The sequence below is a fragment of the Camellia sinensis genome, chromosome 9 (assembly GCF_055761805.1).
Source record: "Camellia sinensis isolate YWXY chromosome 9, ASM5576180v1, whole genome shotgun sequence".
Taxonomy (NCBI): Eukaryota; Viridiplantae; Streptophyta; class Magnoliopsida; order Ericales; family Theaceae; genus Camellia; species Camellia sinensis.
Window position 1 is genome coordinate 104,105,180 of NC_138969.1, and position 15,568 is coordinate 104,120,747.

The window sequence follows — 15,568 nt, forward strand, 5'->3', positions numbered from 1 at the left end:
ACAAAAGGGTCCCAAGGTCCGGGGGTAAGGCTCTCAGCTGAAACTCTGAAACCTCAGAACGAGCACAACATGCACCATCACCGAGCGCTCAATTGATGACGTCTGAGTCTTAAGGTCGGTCAAAAATGAGGTGTCTACACCCTCATTCGCTCCTCCTCTACCTGAACTACAGTCTTAAGATGAGCCACCGCCTGAGTCTGTAGTCCCTAATTATCGAGACAAGGCACAAAAGGGTCCCAAGGTCCGGGGGTAAGGCTCTCAACCGAAACTCCGAAACCTCAGAACGAGCACAACATGCACCATCACCAAGCGCTCAATCGATGACGTCTGAGTCTTAAGGTTGGTCAAAAATGGGGTGTCTACACCCTCATTCGCTCCTCCTCTGCCTGAACTACGGTCTTAAGATGAGCCACCGCCTGAGTCTGTAATCCCTAATGATCGACCTAGCTACCTTGAAAAGGAGGCCGGTCCTCTACCTCTTCTCGAACTCTATAAAATAGTTTTCCTCTATCACCACGAGTTCTGGTGCAAATCTAGAGAGGCTAGTGAAAGCTGCCTCAAAGTCAGCTACTGGCAAACTAAGCTGCTTGAGCTTCAGAAACTAATCTGTCAACTTCTCCCTAGTAGCGGCATGCAAGAAATTATCCTGGAAGCCGTTGACAAAGGCCTCCCAAGTCACCCCAATGCACCTACGTGCATACTTCCACTATTGACCCGCATCTTCCTCTAACTGGAAGGATGTCAAGGTCATCTCAGCTCATCATCCTCGATGCCAAGCATATCGATCGTCTTCACCATTTGTTCTTGCCACTCATCCACCTTTAGTGACTTCTTCGGATCACTCACGAACTTGTTCGCATTAGACCAAAAGAACTCCCTCTTCAAAAAAGACGGCCCTGCTTTAGTAACTTGGGCTTGGACTTGATTCTCAGCCTTGAGAATGTCCATAGATTCTCGCAAAGCTCTGGCCATTTCACAGGCCAAAGCGCCCATGGCCTGCTGACCAACTGGTTCGGCCATATTAGCTTGACTAACCCCTTCCTCTTGCGTCAAAATCTCATCCGATAAAGGCACCTCATGCCTTCTAGGCCTACCACGTCTACCATCACCACATCCACGTCTTGACATCCTAATGAAGGTAACAAAAGAGATTAGCACATTTATAAATGTGTCGAAGCTAATTCACTCGCGTCCTAATATGATGGACATCAATAATTCACTCTACATAAGCACGTAGTCACATAAACACATACGAACTTCCTTCCTAGATAATGATCATCCCACGGTATTACCAAAGTTCCAATTAGAAGCAGCAATGATCAAGTGCTCTTCTAATAGAACTTCTAGAAACCCGCAAACCCAATCAACATCTTAGGAACTAAATCCCATACTCATATAATCACATAAGCATGTTGTCACATAGCATTACAAACATACAAACATCTCTATCAAGCGAGATAAACCCATTATGGTAAGAACCACTTCCTACGTACCCAAAGTACGCTCTGATACCAAGTTATAACACCCCGAAAGAATTACTATAACCCATACTCAATATCATTAAGTGATCATAATGACAAAGTAGTTATCTTTCATTGATTTACAATTAAGCTTTACAAAAGAGTGATATAATAGAGAGATAACATAAAAGTTAGACAAACAAGAAATGTCCTAAAGGCTTACATCTTTCGAAGACGATGCTTGGTTACAACAAAAGTGGACTTAAGTCTAATAGAGTTAAAGCCCTTGGCTTGTAAATATAGGTCTAGATAACATGTGTTTAACCAAATCTATGGTTGTAATTACCAAGACAATAGCAAGCAAAAGATAATATCTTAATTTTATTGCTGCAAAGTACAAGGCTAAGCATAACTTTTCAACAACTGAGTGTTTACATTCGCAAGAGTTTAAAAATCTACTAAGGTAATATATTGCTTGGTCCATGCCTTCTTCATTGTCTTGAGCCAAAAAGACTCCTAAGGATTCTTCAGCTGCAGGAATGTATACCTTCAAAGCTCTGTCCTTCCTTGGCGGCATCAACACTAGAGGTTTGGCTAAATAGGCTTTTATTCCTTCGAAAGTAGCTTGATGCTCTGCTGTCCACCTAAAGTCTTCTTCATTTTTTTAACTTCAATAGAGAAAAAAAAACTTTAGTTTTCCCAACAGTGTTAGAAAGAAACCTTTGAAGAAAATTAACCTGACCAAGGAATTTTTGCAAGTCTTTCTTACTTGATGGAGGTTTGGCCTCAATGATGGCTTTGGTTTTGTTCTGATCAATCTATATTCCCTTCTTGTGTACTATATACCCTAAGAAGTTTCCAGCTGATACACCAAAAGCACATTTGAGTGGATTGAGTTTTAACTAGAATTTTCTTATTCTCTCAAAGACTGTTGTCAAGTGGACTAGATGCTCTTCCATAGAATGAGATTTTACCACAAAATAATCAATGTAACACTCCAAGTATCCTCTAATGATATGTTGCTCTAGCATTCTTCAAACCAAATGGCATCTTAACCCATTCGAAGGTCCCAATGTTCCTAGGACACCTGCAAGCTGTCTTGTGAACATCCTCCTCTGCTATGCATATCTAGTTGTAGCCATAATGTCTATCCATCATTGACAAGATCCCATGCCCTGCTGAACTGTCTACCAGTAGATCCACTACAGGTATGGGGTACTCATCCTTTAGAGTTGCCAAGTTTAGATTTCTAAAATCAATACATACCCTCAATTTGCCATTTTTCTTAATCGCGTGCATGATGTTAGACAACCATTCAACATACCTGGCTGTTCTGATAAAGCTTGCCTTAAGGAGCTTAGCAATCTCCCCATTCACCTTTTGAATCACCTCAAGACTCATTTGTCTAGGCTTCTGCTTGTATGGTTTAAAATTTGGCTTAACTGGAAGTCTATGTTCCACTAATGACCTATCTAATCCAGGCAAATCATTGTAAGACCACGCAAAACAATCCTTATATTTTTTCAGAAGGGCCAATAACTGGTCCCTAGCTATAGGATCCAACCAGGCACTAATATAGGTAGGCTTTTGTACTGATGCATCCCTTAGATTGCTCTCCTCTAAAGGATCTTGTATCTGAGTGTTTACCAATGTCCCTTCTTCAGCTTTTTCTAGCTTTGAAACAAACCTCTCATCTGATTTGTCACAGCCTTTCCTGGCTCAGCCTCTTTGCTCTCTTCTTCATAGACAAAATCTATCCATAGAGCTTCTTCTTCTTGTATCTTTTGGACTTTAGTCTCAATGTCCAAGGCACAATACTTATTTAGAGCCAATGGTTTGGCCTCATGTTGCTCATGTTTGCAGCTAATCATCATGGCTTTCCTTTTTCTTTCCTTTATTGACTTTTGGTTTGGTAATGTTTTGTAATCCTGTAATGAAAGACAAACGAATTATCTGTGATATTAACTCTGGTTATATATGTATATTAAGATGTTTTGGTTATCTATCCTGCTTGTGTTGTATTATTGTACGTATTTGACAGTCTCGAATTTTGGGGCATTACAACTTGGTATCAGAGCCTAGGTTCAACCTTTACATGCGCGTTTCGACATGTGGTTAGAGATAGCCTTATTATATTATGATAGCACTATCTATTCTATGAATTAAAAGACATCAAAAAATGAAATTTTCTTGACCTATCCTAGGACTTTTTTTCAGGTTTCAGACACAACAACATTGACTCTTGAGAACATGTTTCCTATTCTGAATTGTCGTGCGTTTCGACTTCAAACGTTATGACGATCACCTACGAAGGGAAGTGGTTTTAACTCTGAATAGGGCAATATGTTCCACATTAGATAAAATATAGAAGTAGGGGTACTGTTATTTCTACAAGTCTTCTATAGATCGTCATACCCTCATCTCATATTTGTAACCTTTGTTTGATGTCATTCACCTTCAAGATTAAGTCATTACAATCTGGTCTTACTTTATATTTTTCAATTCTACCATTTGCTAGATTGACAACCTTGAGCCTTGATTGTTCCATCTTGTATGAGAATTTATCTAAAAGTTGCAATTTATTTACTCGATGATAAATCTTGGATATTTAGTTTGAAACGCGAATGGCCGACGAAGTTTCAAGTTAAGTATCTAACTTAGTTGCTACCTCTATAACCTTGACCACATAAAAGTCTGAAACCATAACGTTATCTATTCCATTATATTGTCCATCCGTATTTTAGATGATCCTTGTGTTAATTGATGTAATTAATATAACCTCTTCATATTCTTCCATCTCCACTTCGTATTCCTTTTACTAATCCAATTTTAAAAGCCTTGTAGTTATTATTTTGCCTATATATATAGGTGAAGTTGTGTTGTGTGCTTCCCTATATTTGTTATTTACTACTTGATCTTCAAACACTGTAGGATAATTAAACCATAACTTTAAGATTAGTTGATTACCCTTGAGAAATTGCCTCCATAATTAGACTCCAACTTATGCCTCACCCCATACTATGAACAGCAAGGAAAAAAATAGTGAACCACACTCGAGCCAACAGCTACACCGAGACAAGCGATAACACACGAGCTCGCGTGCAATAACGCAATAAAAATGAAGTATCGTGTAATCGAAACCCTGAGAATGGACCAATACTCGTGGCCGAAACCTTGAGCCACATTGGGAACCAGATTCTAGAACAATTGGGTCAATTAATAGGGAAAATGCAAGAAAGTTCAAATAAGGGTTGGACCCTACGATCAGAGGAAGAGGACGAAGACCCATTAGTAATTAGAGGTAGCATTGTTCTCTATAATTCTTAGGTTTTAGTTCTATTCGATTTTGGTGCATCACATTTTTTTATTTATATCAACATCATATTTTAAATCGTTAGGTCTTGAATGTGAACCTTTAGAAACTACTATAAGTATCGCATCACCCTTAGAAGGACATGTCAAGGTAGGATTAATATGTCGACGGTGCGAATTAGAAGTGTTGGGTTTGCACTTGATTTGCGACCTTCGGGTCATGGACATGTCGGATTTTGACATAATCTTGGGTATGGATTGGTTATCCACCAATTGAGCGGAGATTGATTGCTACTAGAAGAGGGTGATGACTTACACATCGGAGGTGTTTCCAATTTAAGGGGGATAAAGAGGAGTCTCTGAGCACCAAAAATCGTAAGATGCGTTGGCATAATCAACTTGTTGGGTGGTTAGCAAGTTTGATCCTTGATAAAGAAGCCCGATCAGAACTATATCTTTCGTGTGTAGTTTGTGAATACGCAGATGGTTTTCCCGAGGAATTTCTTGGATTACCGCCACGTCTTGATGTAGATTTTAGTATCTACTTACAAGCGGATATTGCACCACTATCCATGACGGCCCACTATATGGCTCCTGCCGAACTTCGGGAATTAAAGATGAAACTGCAAGAATTGCTAGAAAAAGGATTTATCCGACCAAGTACCTCGCCATAGGAAGCACCAGTTCTCTTTGCAAAGAAAAAGGAAGGAACACTGAGATTGTACATAGATTATCGGCAATTCAATTGGGTAACGATCAAAAATCGATATCAACTTCCACAGATTGATGGCCTATTTGACCAGGTTTAAGGTTCAAAGTGATATTCAAAAATCGATCTTAGATCTAGCTATCAGTAATTGCGGGTCACAGATGTTGATAAACTAAAGACTACTTTCCAGACCTAATATAGCCACTACGAATTTGTGGTAATGCCCTTCGAATTAACCAATGCACCGACCATGTTCATAAGCTTGATGAATAAGATTTTTACTCCATACTTGGACTAGTTTGTGGTGGTTTTTATTGATGACATTCTAGTCTATTCACCGTCTGAAGAAGAACACGAACAACACTTGTGGGTGGTTCTCCAGGTTTTAAGAGACAACCAGCTGTATGCGAAAGTAAGTAAATACAAGTTCTGGTTGAAAAAAAAAGTCAAATTTTTGGGACATGTTGTGTCTGAGCATGGGATCGCAGTGGACCCGACCAAGGTAGAAGCAGTATTAAATTGGAAGCAGCCAACCTCAGTATTCAAAGTTCACAATTTCTTAGGGTTGGCTAGTTATTACCGACGATTTATTCAAGACTTTTCCAAACTGGCCAAGCCGATGACTTGTCTAATGCAAAAAAGGGTAAACTACAATTAGGATGAAACATATGAATAATCATTTCAAGAACTCAATAGGAGATTAATTAAGCGAGACATAGGATATATAGTGTATTGTGATGTGTCTAAGGATGGGCTAGGCTATGTGTTAATGCAAAATAGAAATGTGGTGGCTTACGGCTCCAGGTAACTGAAACCGCATGAAAGGAATTATTCGACACACAATCTGCAGCTGGCAGAGATGGTTTTTGCGCTAAAGCAATGTTGTCATTATTTATATGGTGAATAGTTTGAGATTTTCACGGACCATAAGACCTTGAAGCGTTTGTTCACGCAGAAGGACTTGAACATAAGACAAAGACGATGGCTGAAATATGTCAAAGATTACCATTATACTCTATCTTGTCATTTTGGCAATGCTTATGCGGTGGCAGACGCGCTAAGTCACAAAAACCGAGGGATTATTGCTAGCTTGGTACTCAGGGAATTGAATATGGTCAGAACACTCAGTGAGTTCGAAGTACAGATAAAAGTTCACGATGAAAAGGTATACTTTGGTGCTCAAATCGCTACGTCCAAATTACTGAATGAGGTAATGGAGTCACAGAAATGTGATCAGGATATGGCATTCATAAAAGCACGAATTGCATCCGGCTATCCTATACCCGATTGGACGATTCATTTGGATAAAAGTTTAAGACATCAAGACATAGTGTTTATGCCACAAGATGAGTCGCTTAGAGAAAAAGTTCTAAAAATGTTCCATCATTCAGTGTTTGCAGTGCACCCAGGAGGGACGAAAATGTACCAAGACTTAAAATGCCAATATTGGTGGAGCGGAATAAAGAAGGATATGGCTCAATTTGTGGCCAGATGCCTTACATATCAACAGGTAAAGGCATAACACCAACAACCTGGAGGAATGCTTCAACTTTTGCCAATAGCATAATGGAAGTGGGAGCATGTAACAATGGACTTCATCATTGGGTTACCCAGGTCACCTAGGGGACACGATGCTATATGGTTCATAGCCGATCGATTGACAAAAACTGTGCACTTTTTGCCATATAAAATCTTAAACACTTTGACATCGCTGAGTCATCTCTACATTAAAGAAATTGTCTGACTACATGGAATTTCTATATAAATTGTATCAGACTACCACTCGCATTTCACCTCCCAATTTTGGGGAAGCTTACAAGAAGCATTGGGGACCGAATTACGCTTTAGTATCGCCTTTCATCCTCAAACTAACAGACAGTTAGAAACACACCATTTAGACATTAGAGGACATGTTCGGAGCTTGTATGATGGATTTCAAAGGAAGTTAGGAGCAACACCTATCGTTGGTGGAGTTCGTGTACAACAACAATTTCTAGGTTAGCATTGGCATGGCTCCATTTGAAGAACTGTATGGTCGACCCTATAGATCACCAGTTTGTTAGATTGAAGTTGGAGAAGCAAGCTTAATAGGCCCAAAGATCGTGTAAGAAACTATAGAAAAGATGAAACTTATTCGACAAAGATTGGTGGTAGCTTAAGATTGTTAGAAGAGTTATGCAGATAAAAGGAAAAGACCTCTAACTTTTTCTATCAATGATCATATTTTCTTGAGAGTTCAGCCCCACCGACAGGTTATTCGTTTTTGAAAGAAAGGGAAATTATCACCTTAATATATCAGATCCTTCGAGATACTTTAGAAAGTTGAAGAGGTAGCGTACAGATTGGCTCTACCCCCACCATTGGCTAGAGTACATGATGTTTTCCACGTGTCTATGTTGCGAAAGTACGTAATGCACCCTTCTCACATCATCAACTACGAAGAAATCCGACTTGACAAAGACACTATCTTTGAGGAAGGACCAATAACAATTGCGAACAGACAAGAAAAGAACTTGCGAGGAAAGACAACTCAACTTCTTAAGATATACTGGCGTCACCACAGCATCGAGGAGTTCACCTGGGAACGTGACGACGTAATGCAGGAAAATTATCCATAGCTATTTGAGACATAAGGTATGATTTAATTTCGAGGACAAAATTTATTTTAGGGGGATAGGTTGTAGAGACCCTAATTTTTGGTAATTACACTTAAAACCCTAAGCCTTAGGTTAATTGCATTTTAGTCCCTAATTTCATAAAATTTTACAAAATGGTCTAATAAAGAATAATTTTTTTCTATTTTATTTTGTATTATAATTAAATCCTAGAACACCATTTTATATTTGAAAATACCCCTAACGCTTGGTTTTAATTTATTTTAACCCCTAGTCTCTAAATTAATTCATACATTTTATTCTTTTCTTTTATTTATTATTTATTGGAAAATGAGTATTTACATAGGTATTTATAAATATTATTTTGGGAAAAACTTGGTTGTGGAACCACCTAGAAGATTTGAGAATAATATCAAGATGATTATTAGTTTTCTATTTTCCTTAGTCACTAAGATAATTTTCTTAGCCATTAAGGAACAATAATTGATTAAGGTTAAAATTGTCTTTTCAACCTAAATCCCTTGCCTACAAATTGAGAACATTTCCCCCATTCCTTACACATATTTTCAGCAGCCAAGGAGAGGGTGAGAGGAGGAGATTGTGAACTACAAGGAAGTGAAGAAGAAGAAGGAAGAAAAGTTGTTTTCTTGAGTTAATGTAAGAACACATCTGTCCCTTGTCTTCTCCAATTCTTTCACCCATCTCATCCTATTGTCTAGTGTGCCCTCTTGTGTTTCATATTAATGGTAAATAGGGTTTTTGATGTGTATGGAAGTATGGGTATGATCTAGTGACTTTGTCTAACAATTTTGTCAAACTATGCACTATTGCAACTTCTCTAATTTAAAACAAAAATCAAATTTATTTATTTCTCAAATCTGAATTTAATATAGGATATTTGGTATGTTTAGAGCTTATAATAATTTTATTAGCCCCTTATTCTGTGTTTTTAGGACTTGGATATTTTGTTTTAAAAATCTGGTCCTGAGTCTCTTAAAACAGTCCACTTCTTGCAATTTTATAAAATTCCAAAAAAATTATCTCATGTTGATTCTTCTGTCAACATTTAGAATTCAGAGTATAGCAATCCCGGTCTTTCCCCATTTGGTTGTTGTATCCGGACTTAGGTTCCGTGGAACTTGTTGTTGTATATATCTTATTGTCATCATTTAATTCTTTGTAATTGAGTTATAGGATGTTTTGGGCAGGTTTGTTACAATTTGGGTGTGATTAGGAGCAAATGGTTGCTGCCCAGAATTTTGGTTCTTCGCTTGAGCGAGGCTTTTGTCGCTTGAGCGAGCTCTGTGTTTTAGATCCTTTGCTTGAGCCAGGGTTCCTTCGCTTGAGCGAGAGTTGAGTTTTGTATCTGGTGGCTTGAGCGAGAGGTCCTTCACTCGAGCTTGTGTCTGCGCTTGATTCTGGACCTGAGAGCTGTGTTTCTTAGTTCGAGCGAGCTTTCCTTCGCTCGAGCAAGCGAGGTGTATGTTTTGAGTTTCTTCTCTCGAGCGAGCATTCTGTTGCTCGAGCGTGCTTCTGGGTTGCAGACCTGAAGCTTTGCATTCTTGGCTCGAACGAGGCTTTCTACGCTCGAGCGACAGTTCCTTGTGTCTGGTCGCTCGAGCGATCAATCCTTCGCTCAAGCGAGCCTGTGTTATATCAGTAGACAGCAGTGGGTAAACACTTCACTTTTTCATCTCTTTTATTTTGTAAACCCTAGATCCGAGCTCCCTCTCTCTCTACGCACCTTCTCTCTAGGGATTGATCTAGTTCTTGAGTGTTGCTACCCTAAGTTCTGTGTAAGAAAGATAGAGGGTGGTGTGAGCTTCGTTTTAATCTAGAAATTTGTGAGTTTGGAGCACTTTGGACTTTGGTCATCTTCTCCATTTGAGCTCTTCATTTCGAGGTAGGGATACCCTACTCCATTCTATGAGTTTTGTCATAAATTTTGGGCATTTTGATACGTTGGGGTTGTTCGGTAATTATTGGAAAAGTTAGGGTTTGTTTTGTAATTTCTAAAAGAGGGGTTTTCCATGTTTGAGTCATATTTCTGTTATAGACTTGAAATGGAGGTTGTTTGTGGATTATGGGTGAAAAATGAGCCTTAGGGCTATTATTGTAAAAATGGGGAAAATGCCCTAATTAATTTGTATAATTAATTTGGAAAAATGTGAAATTGAGTTGAAATCCATGAAATTGGGAAATTATGGGATTGAATGGTGTAGTTGGATTAATTTATCACTCACCTATGGGAATTGCTAATATTATATCTGTTGATGCATTTATGTTCTGTTTAGAAATATCTGCTTTGGGCTATCGGTGGAGGATAGTCTTAATTGTTGTAGACACTGCATGTTGATTAGGGAAAACCGAAACTAATCACATTGAATATGTCATTGAATATGTCATTGAATATGACAGTTGGAATAATACATCAAATATGTGTATTGATTGATCCTTGTATATAATAATTGTTTATATACTTGGAATACGTGTATTGTGTGGAAGGAGATAGGGGATGTACTCCATGGTTTGAGGGAAGATAGGGGATGGACTCTCAAACCTGTTTGGGAGGAGATAGGGGATGAACTCCAGTAATACAGCAATTATGTGTATTAAATTGAAGTATTGATATAGCAATTATGTGTATCTATTGTGAAGTATGGAAGTATTTTAATATGATTATTGATACAGCAAATATGTGTATCTATTGTGAAATATGAAGTGTTAGTATATGAGTTATAGCCTCATTGAATTGATTGGCCAGGTTCTGAGCCACGTATATGAAATGATTTGGATAAGTAAAGGAAAGTGGAATGTAACATGGACATGATTGTCATGGAACTGTGTTATGATACAACTGGTTTATATGTGTCAACCATCTATCAAATGCTATTGTTTTAGTCATTGCTTATATTTGGTTTAGTATATCTCTGCTGGGCTGTGGCTCACCCTATATGGGACATCATTTTCAGGTCCAGGTGATATGCCACCTCCAAGGACATAGCTTGGAAGGTTTTGGCAGTTGAAGACCTTTTTTGTTGTTTTGTTATCTTTTGTTGTATTACATGTAAATTCAGGCTAAGAGCTTAATATTATATGAGTTACTACTCTCTTTTGTGTAACCAAGTGTTGGCTTGGAAAGTTGTAAGCCGTTGGGCATTTACTTTTGTTGTCAACATGTAATACATTTGTAAGGATTACTCTGATGAATGGAAAAGTGTTTATTTCTCTTATATTAATGCATGTCAAGAATGTGGTGTTTTATGCATTATTTTGAGGGCGTTACACGGCGTCCTCTTTCCAACGGAATTTATTTGGGTGAAAATCATCGAGTAGAGTGAGAGGAAAGCTAGTTTTCCTAAAATGTGACAAATCTGGACAGATTTTCGAACATAGCTTGTAGATCAATTTCTGGATCTATTGTGCAAATTCTAAAAATTGGAACTGAAAATAGACATGTTGTTTGTTGTTTCTGTGCAATTTCAGCCCTTAATATGATCTGGAAGTATTGTTACCAAAGCATTCTTTTTAACTCTATAGTTCTAAAAATTATTGAAAATTGTCCCTTATTAGGTTATTTGTTTCTAAGTATTTCAAAGCATGCCTAATGTTGTTTTCTTACCTTACCATACTTATGTATGATTATCTTGAGCTATATTTCCACTCTTATATTTGCCTCATGCTCGTTTATATTATCGAATGTGACTAACTCACTTATCAAAATATATAATAAACGGTAAATGAAAAGGGGTTAGCAATGGGTGACGTTCACACTAGTGTTTCAGAATAATTTATACATATGAATGGCATGAATTGTGATGGAATTAATTCCAAATGAGTTAAGTCTTGCGCAAGCAGTCTAAGCGAACCCCTAGGATGACACGGATGTATTCAGACTCTATGCGGTGGTTTCAGAGTGTAAGCGAGCCCTTTGGTATGGTATGTGCAGGGTGTAAGTGAGCCTTAGGCACGATTTGGGTGTAAGCAAGCCCATTTGTTTGGCCGTCCCTTTTGAGGTCCATCGGTGTCGTTGCCCAGTATATAATTGTTGTGGGCATTGGTGGTAAGGTCTATAAAGCAGCAAAAAAGGGAGTTCTGAATAGTCTGGTGTCTAATCCTTGTGGTTGGGAGGAAGGATCTCTTTGGGGGATTCTAGATGTGTAGTCTAACTACTAATTCAGAGAACCTTATTGTAGTATTGTATTATATGTTACCCGATTTGTTCTATATATGGTTGATTGGTTGATAGAAGTTATGAGGGTGCGTGCGTTTCTACTTGGCATTCCAAGCTCATGGCGTGTCATGCCAGGTGATGAAGCAATTTGCAATGGTGAAGGTTATTTCAAAGGCAAAAATGATGAAGTGTTGGAGCCATGGTTCATTTGAAGACTTAGACTAGGTTTTTTTTTTTTTTTTCTTTTGACTTTTGGTTTGGCAATGTTTTGTAATCCTGTAATGGAACACAAACGAATTATCTATGATATTAACTCTAGTTATATATGTATATTAAGAAGTTTTGGTTATCTATCTAGCTTGCGTTGTATTATTGTACTTATTTGACGGTCTCGGATTTTGGGGCGTTACAAGCGATCTAATTGATGTTTTGGTTATCTATCATACATATCCCTAATCACATCAATTATGTAACATTTTGTCACACATTTCTTCTCTAACACCCACCAGATTATATCTGGAGGCACTCTATCATATGCTTTCTCAAGATTGATAAAAACCATATGAATGTCTCTTTTGTTTTCTCTATACTTTTCTATTACTCTCCTTAAAAGATAGATCGCTTCTATTATTGACCTACCAAGTATAAACCCAAATTGATTCCATAATTTTCCAAATCAAGATCCAACTACAAATTAAAAAACCAAACTAAACCAAACCTAAAGGATTGGCTTGGACTAGTTCAGTTTGCGAAATTTTCGATTTCCTTACTCAGTCCAACCATTGGTACGCTTTTAGAGTTTAGGAAGTCTATTTGCATACTTTTATAGCTTAGGGGTAAAAGTGATATTTTTTTAATAGTTTAGGGGATCCATTTGTACATTTTTATAGTTTAGGGGGTCTAAGTGATACTTTTCAATGCTTTTATAGTTTAGGGAGTCTATTTGCGTACTTTTATAGCTTAGGGGTCAAAGTGATATTTTTTAATAGTTTAGGGGATCCATTTGTACATTTTTGTAGTTTAGAAGGTCCAAGTGATACTTCTCAATAGTTTAGGGGGTCATCATGTAAATAACCCCCGAAACTATTTGATTTTGGATCAATTTTACTCCCGTTGTTAGCTATCGTTTATAATGATCCAATGGAAATTGCTAATGTGGCATAGAAATTTTGTTTAAAATTTCATTTTAACCCCTAACTATCTCCAAAATATTAATTAGACCCCCAAACTTTATTTTATTCAAGGGCCTAATAGATATTTGAGGCTAGTTTGGGAAGTAAAATGAAATTTCAAATGAAGTTTGGATGTCACAATAGCAACTTTTGTTTGATTATAGATGGCAATGGATGGTAAGGGTAAAATTGATGTAACACCAAATACTTTAAGTATAAAATTGATATTATTAAAAGAAAGGTTAAATTAATTTTTTATCAATAGTTTAGGATTTGGTCTTTTGTAAAAACAAAGTTAAGTTTAGTAGTGGATCGTCCAAGTTTGATTTAAAAACTAAACAATTTTCAAAATGCATTGAAATTTGACTTGTCTAAATAATAAGTCAATCTTGAATGAACCTTTTACGAGTCGAACAAGAGTACAATTAGAGTAGTTTGGTTTCAAAAATGTGGACGGTCTATTTTAAAAAAGTATACTTGTCATTTTCGGAGACAAATGCGATAAAATGAAAATGTTATAATTTTCAGATTAATCTAATTTTTTTCGTGGATAATATATGAGAGGGTAATTTTTGGGAAAAATTGGGCCGAGCTGCGAGTTGGGCTTTGAGGCCCAAAACGCGAAGGACTGAGTAAAAAAGGCCATACAGGGTATTCCGGCCCAGGAGAGATTAAAGGCACTCCGGCCCAAGCTGTTAGAGTTACTCCGGTCAAGAACGATAGATTTACTCCGGTTCTGAGGAGATGTTAACTCACTCCGGCCCAAGGAGGTGAGATTACTCCGGCTCAAGACGAGATAGTTACTTCGGTCCAAGGAAGAGTAAAACTACTCCGGTCTGGAAGCAACTCACAGTTGGGCTGGTCTCAGTTAGTCCGGTCGCAGTATGTTCTGGGAAGGCCGGTGTCGGAATTAGTCCGGTCGTGACTTACAATGGTTAGGTCGGTCAGAACTTGTTACTTTGAAGTTTGAACTAAGCACATCAAGGTTGAACAGGGCAGCCGAAGTAAAGAGTTGGAGGAGAAGACCGAGCTAAGGATAGTTCGGCCCTCTGTGGCTCGGTATAGCCAATTTTACTTCGGTCAAATGGAAGTTCGGCCATAAAGAAAACCATCCCACTTGGTTTAAGCAGTGGGGGAGGGTGTAAAAGGATAAGCATTATCCTTAGGAGAATGAATCCTAGGAGGACTCTGCATGGAGAAGTACAAGTCCTACTAGGATTGTGCCACGGGAAACTTATAAAAGCTCACAAGCATCACCTTGGAGGAGGTAATTGAACACAATCTTTCTGAAAACTTAGAGCTTTGTCTATTTGTCAAGTTTTCTGACTTAGGCATCGGAGAGGTTTCCGGCACACACCCGCCGGCTAGCTCACGTTTGTGTTTTCAGGTGACAAAGCGACGTCGTACGGAGGAGCGTAGACTTGGTCAACAGGATTATACGAGGAGAATTATTTCCTCCCCGTACAATTGGCGCCGTCTGTGGGAAGAACAGACAAGAACAAAAACCTCTTGACTAAGCTTCTCCTTTTCTCATTCAATGGCACACATTGAAGACTTGCCACAGTCCGCCGTCGACGGACTAACTCCAGAGGGGGGCGCAAGGCACGAAGGATTACCCTCTGTCCCTCCTATGGCAGATCTGGAGCCCCAACAACATAACTCTAGGAGGAGTGGCAGGGGAAGGCGGAATGGCAGCCCTCGTCACTCTCAAAGTCCCGACAAACAAAGAAGGAGGATTGATCCTCAAGCCCTGGAAGATCGCGTAAAGGAACAGGATGAACTAATTCGAAGGATGGCGGCGGACATGGAGGCTTTGAAACGCCAGATGAAGACTAAAGATGGGGCGACAGGAGAGGGGCGCAAGCACAAGACGCCCCCTCGCCACTCAGAGAATCGTAGTAGGAATACTACACCCTCCCAAGGAGAGAGCAGAAGCCTCAGGACAGGCGACACTCACTCCTTATCTTCAAGGACTCGTCACTCCAGGTCTGAGAGGACGAGATCCGAAAGATCATACACTGAAGGAAGCACGTATCGGCCTTCACATTCACACCAAACCAGATCTAGACAAACAGAGCTGCCCAGGTCATCCGACTTACGAACCGTGCTAGAAGAAAAAGCACGAT

The 15,568-nt window shown here is 38.7% G+C and overlaps 1 protein-coding gene across 1 annotated transcript; it reads left to right on the plus strand.

Moving 5' to 3' along the window:
* The first annotated feature begins 5,152 nt into the window (after positions 1 to 5,152).
* LOC145799662 (uncharacterized) lies at positions 5,153 to 8,099 on the plus strand. The gene is made up of 4 exons (XM_082889271.1): positions 5,153 to 5,432; positions 5,811 to 5,893; positions 6,389 to 6,991; positions 7,800 to 8,099. Exons 1-4 carry the CDS (start codon positions 5,153 to 5,155, stop codon positions 8,097 to 8,099), a joined length of 1,266 nt encoding a protein of 421 aa, XP_082745397.1.
* Positions 8,100 to 15,568: the final 7,469 nt, after the last annotated feature.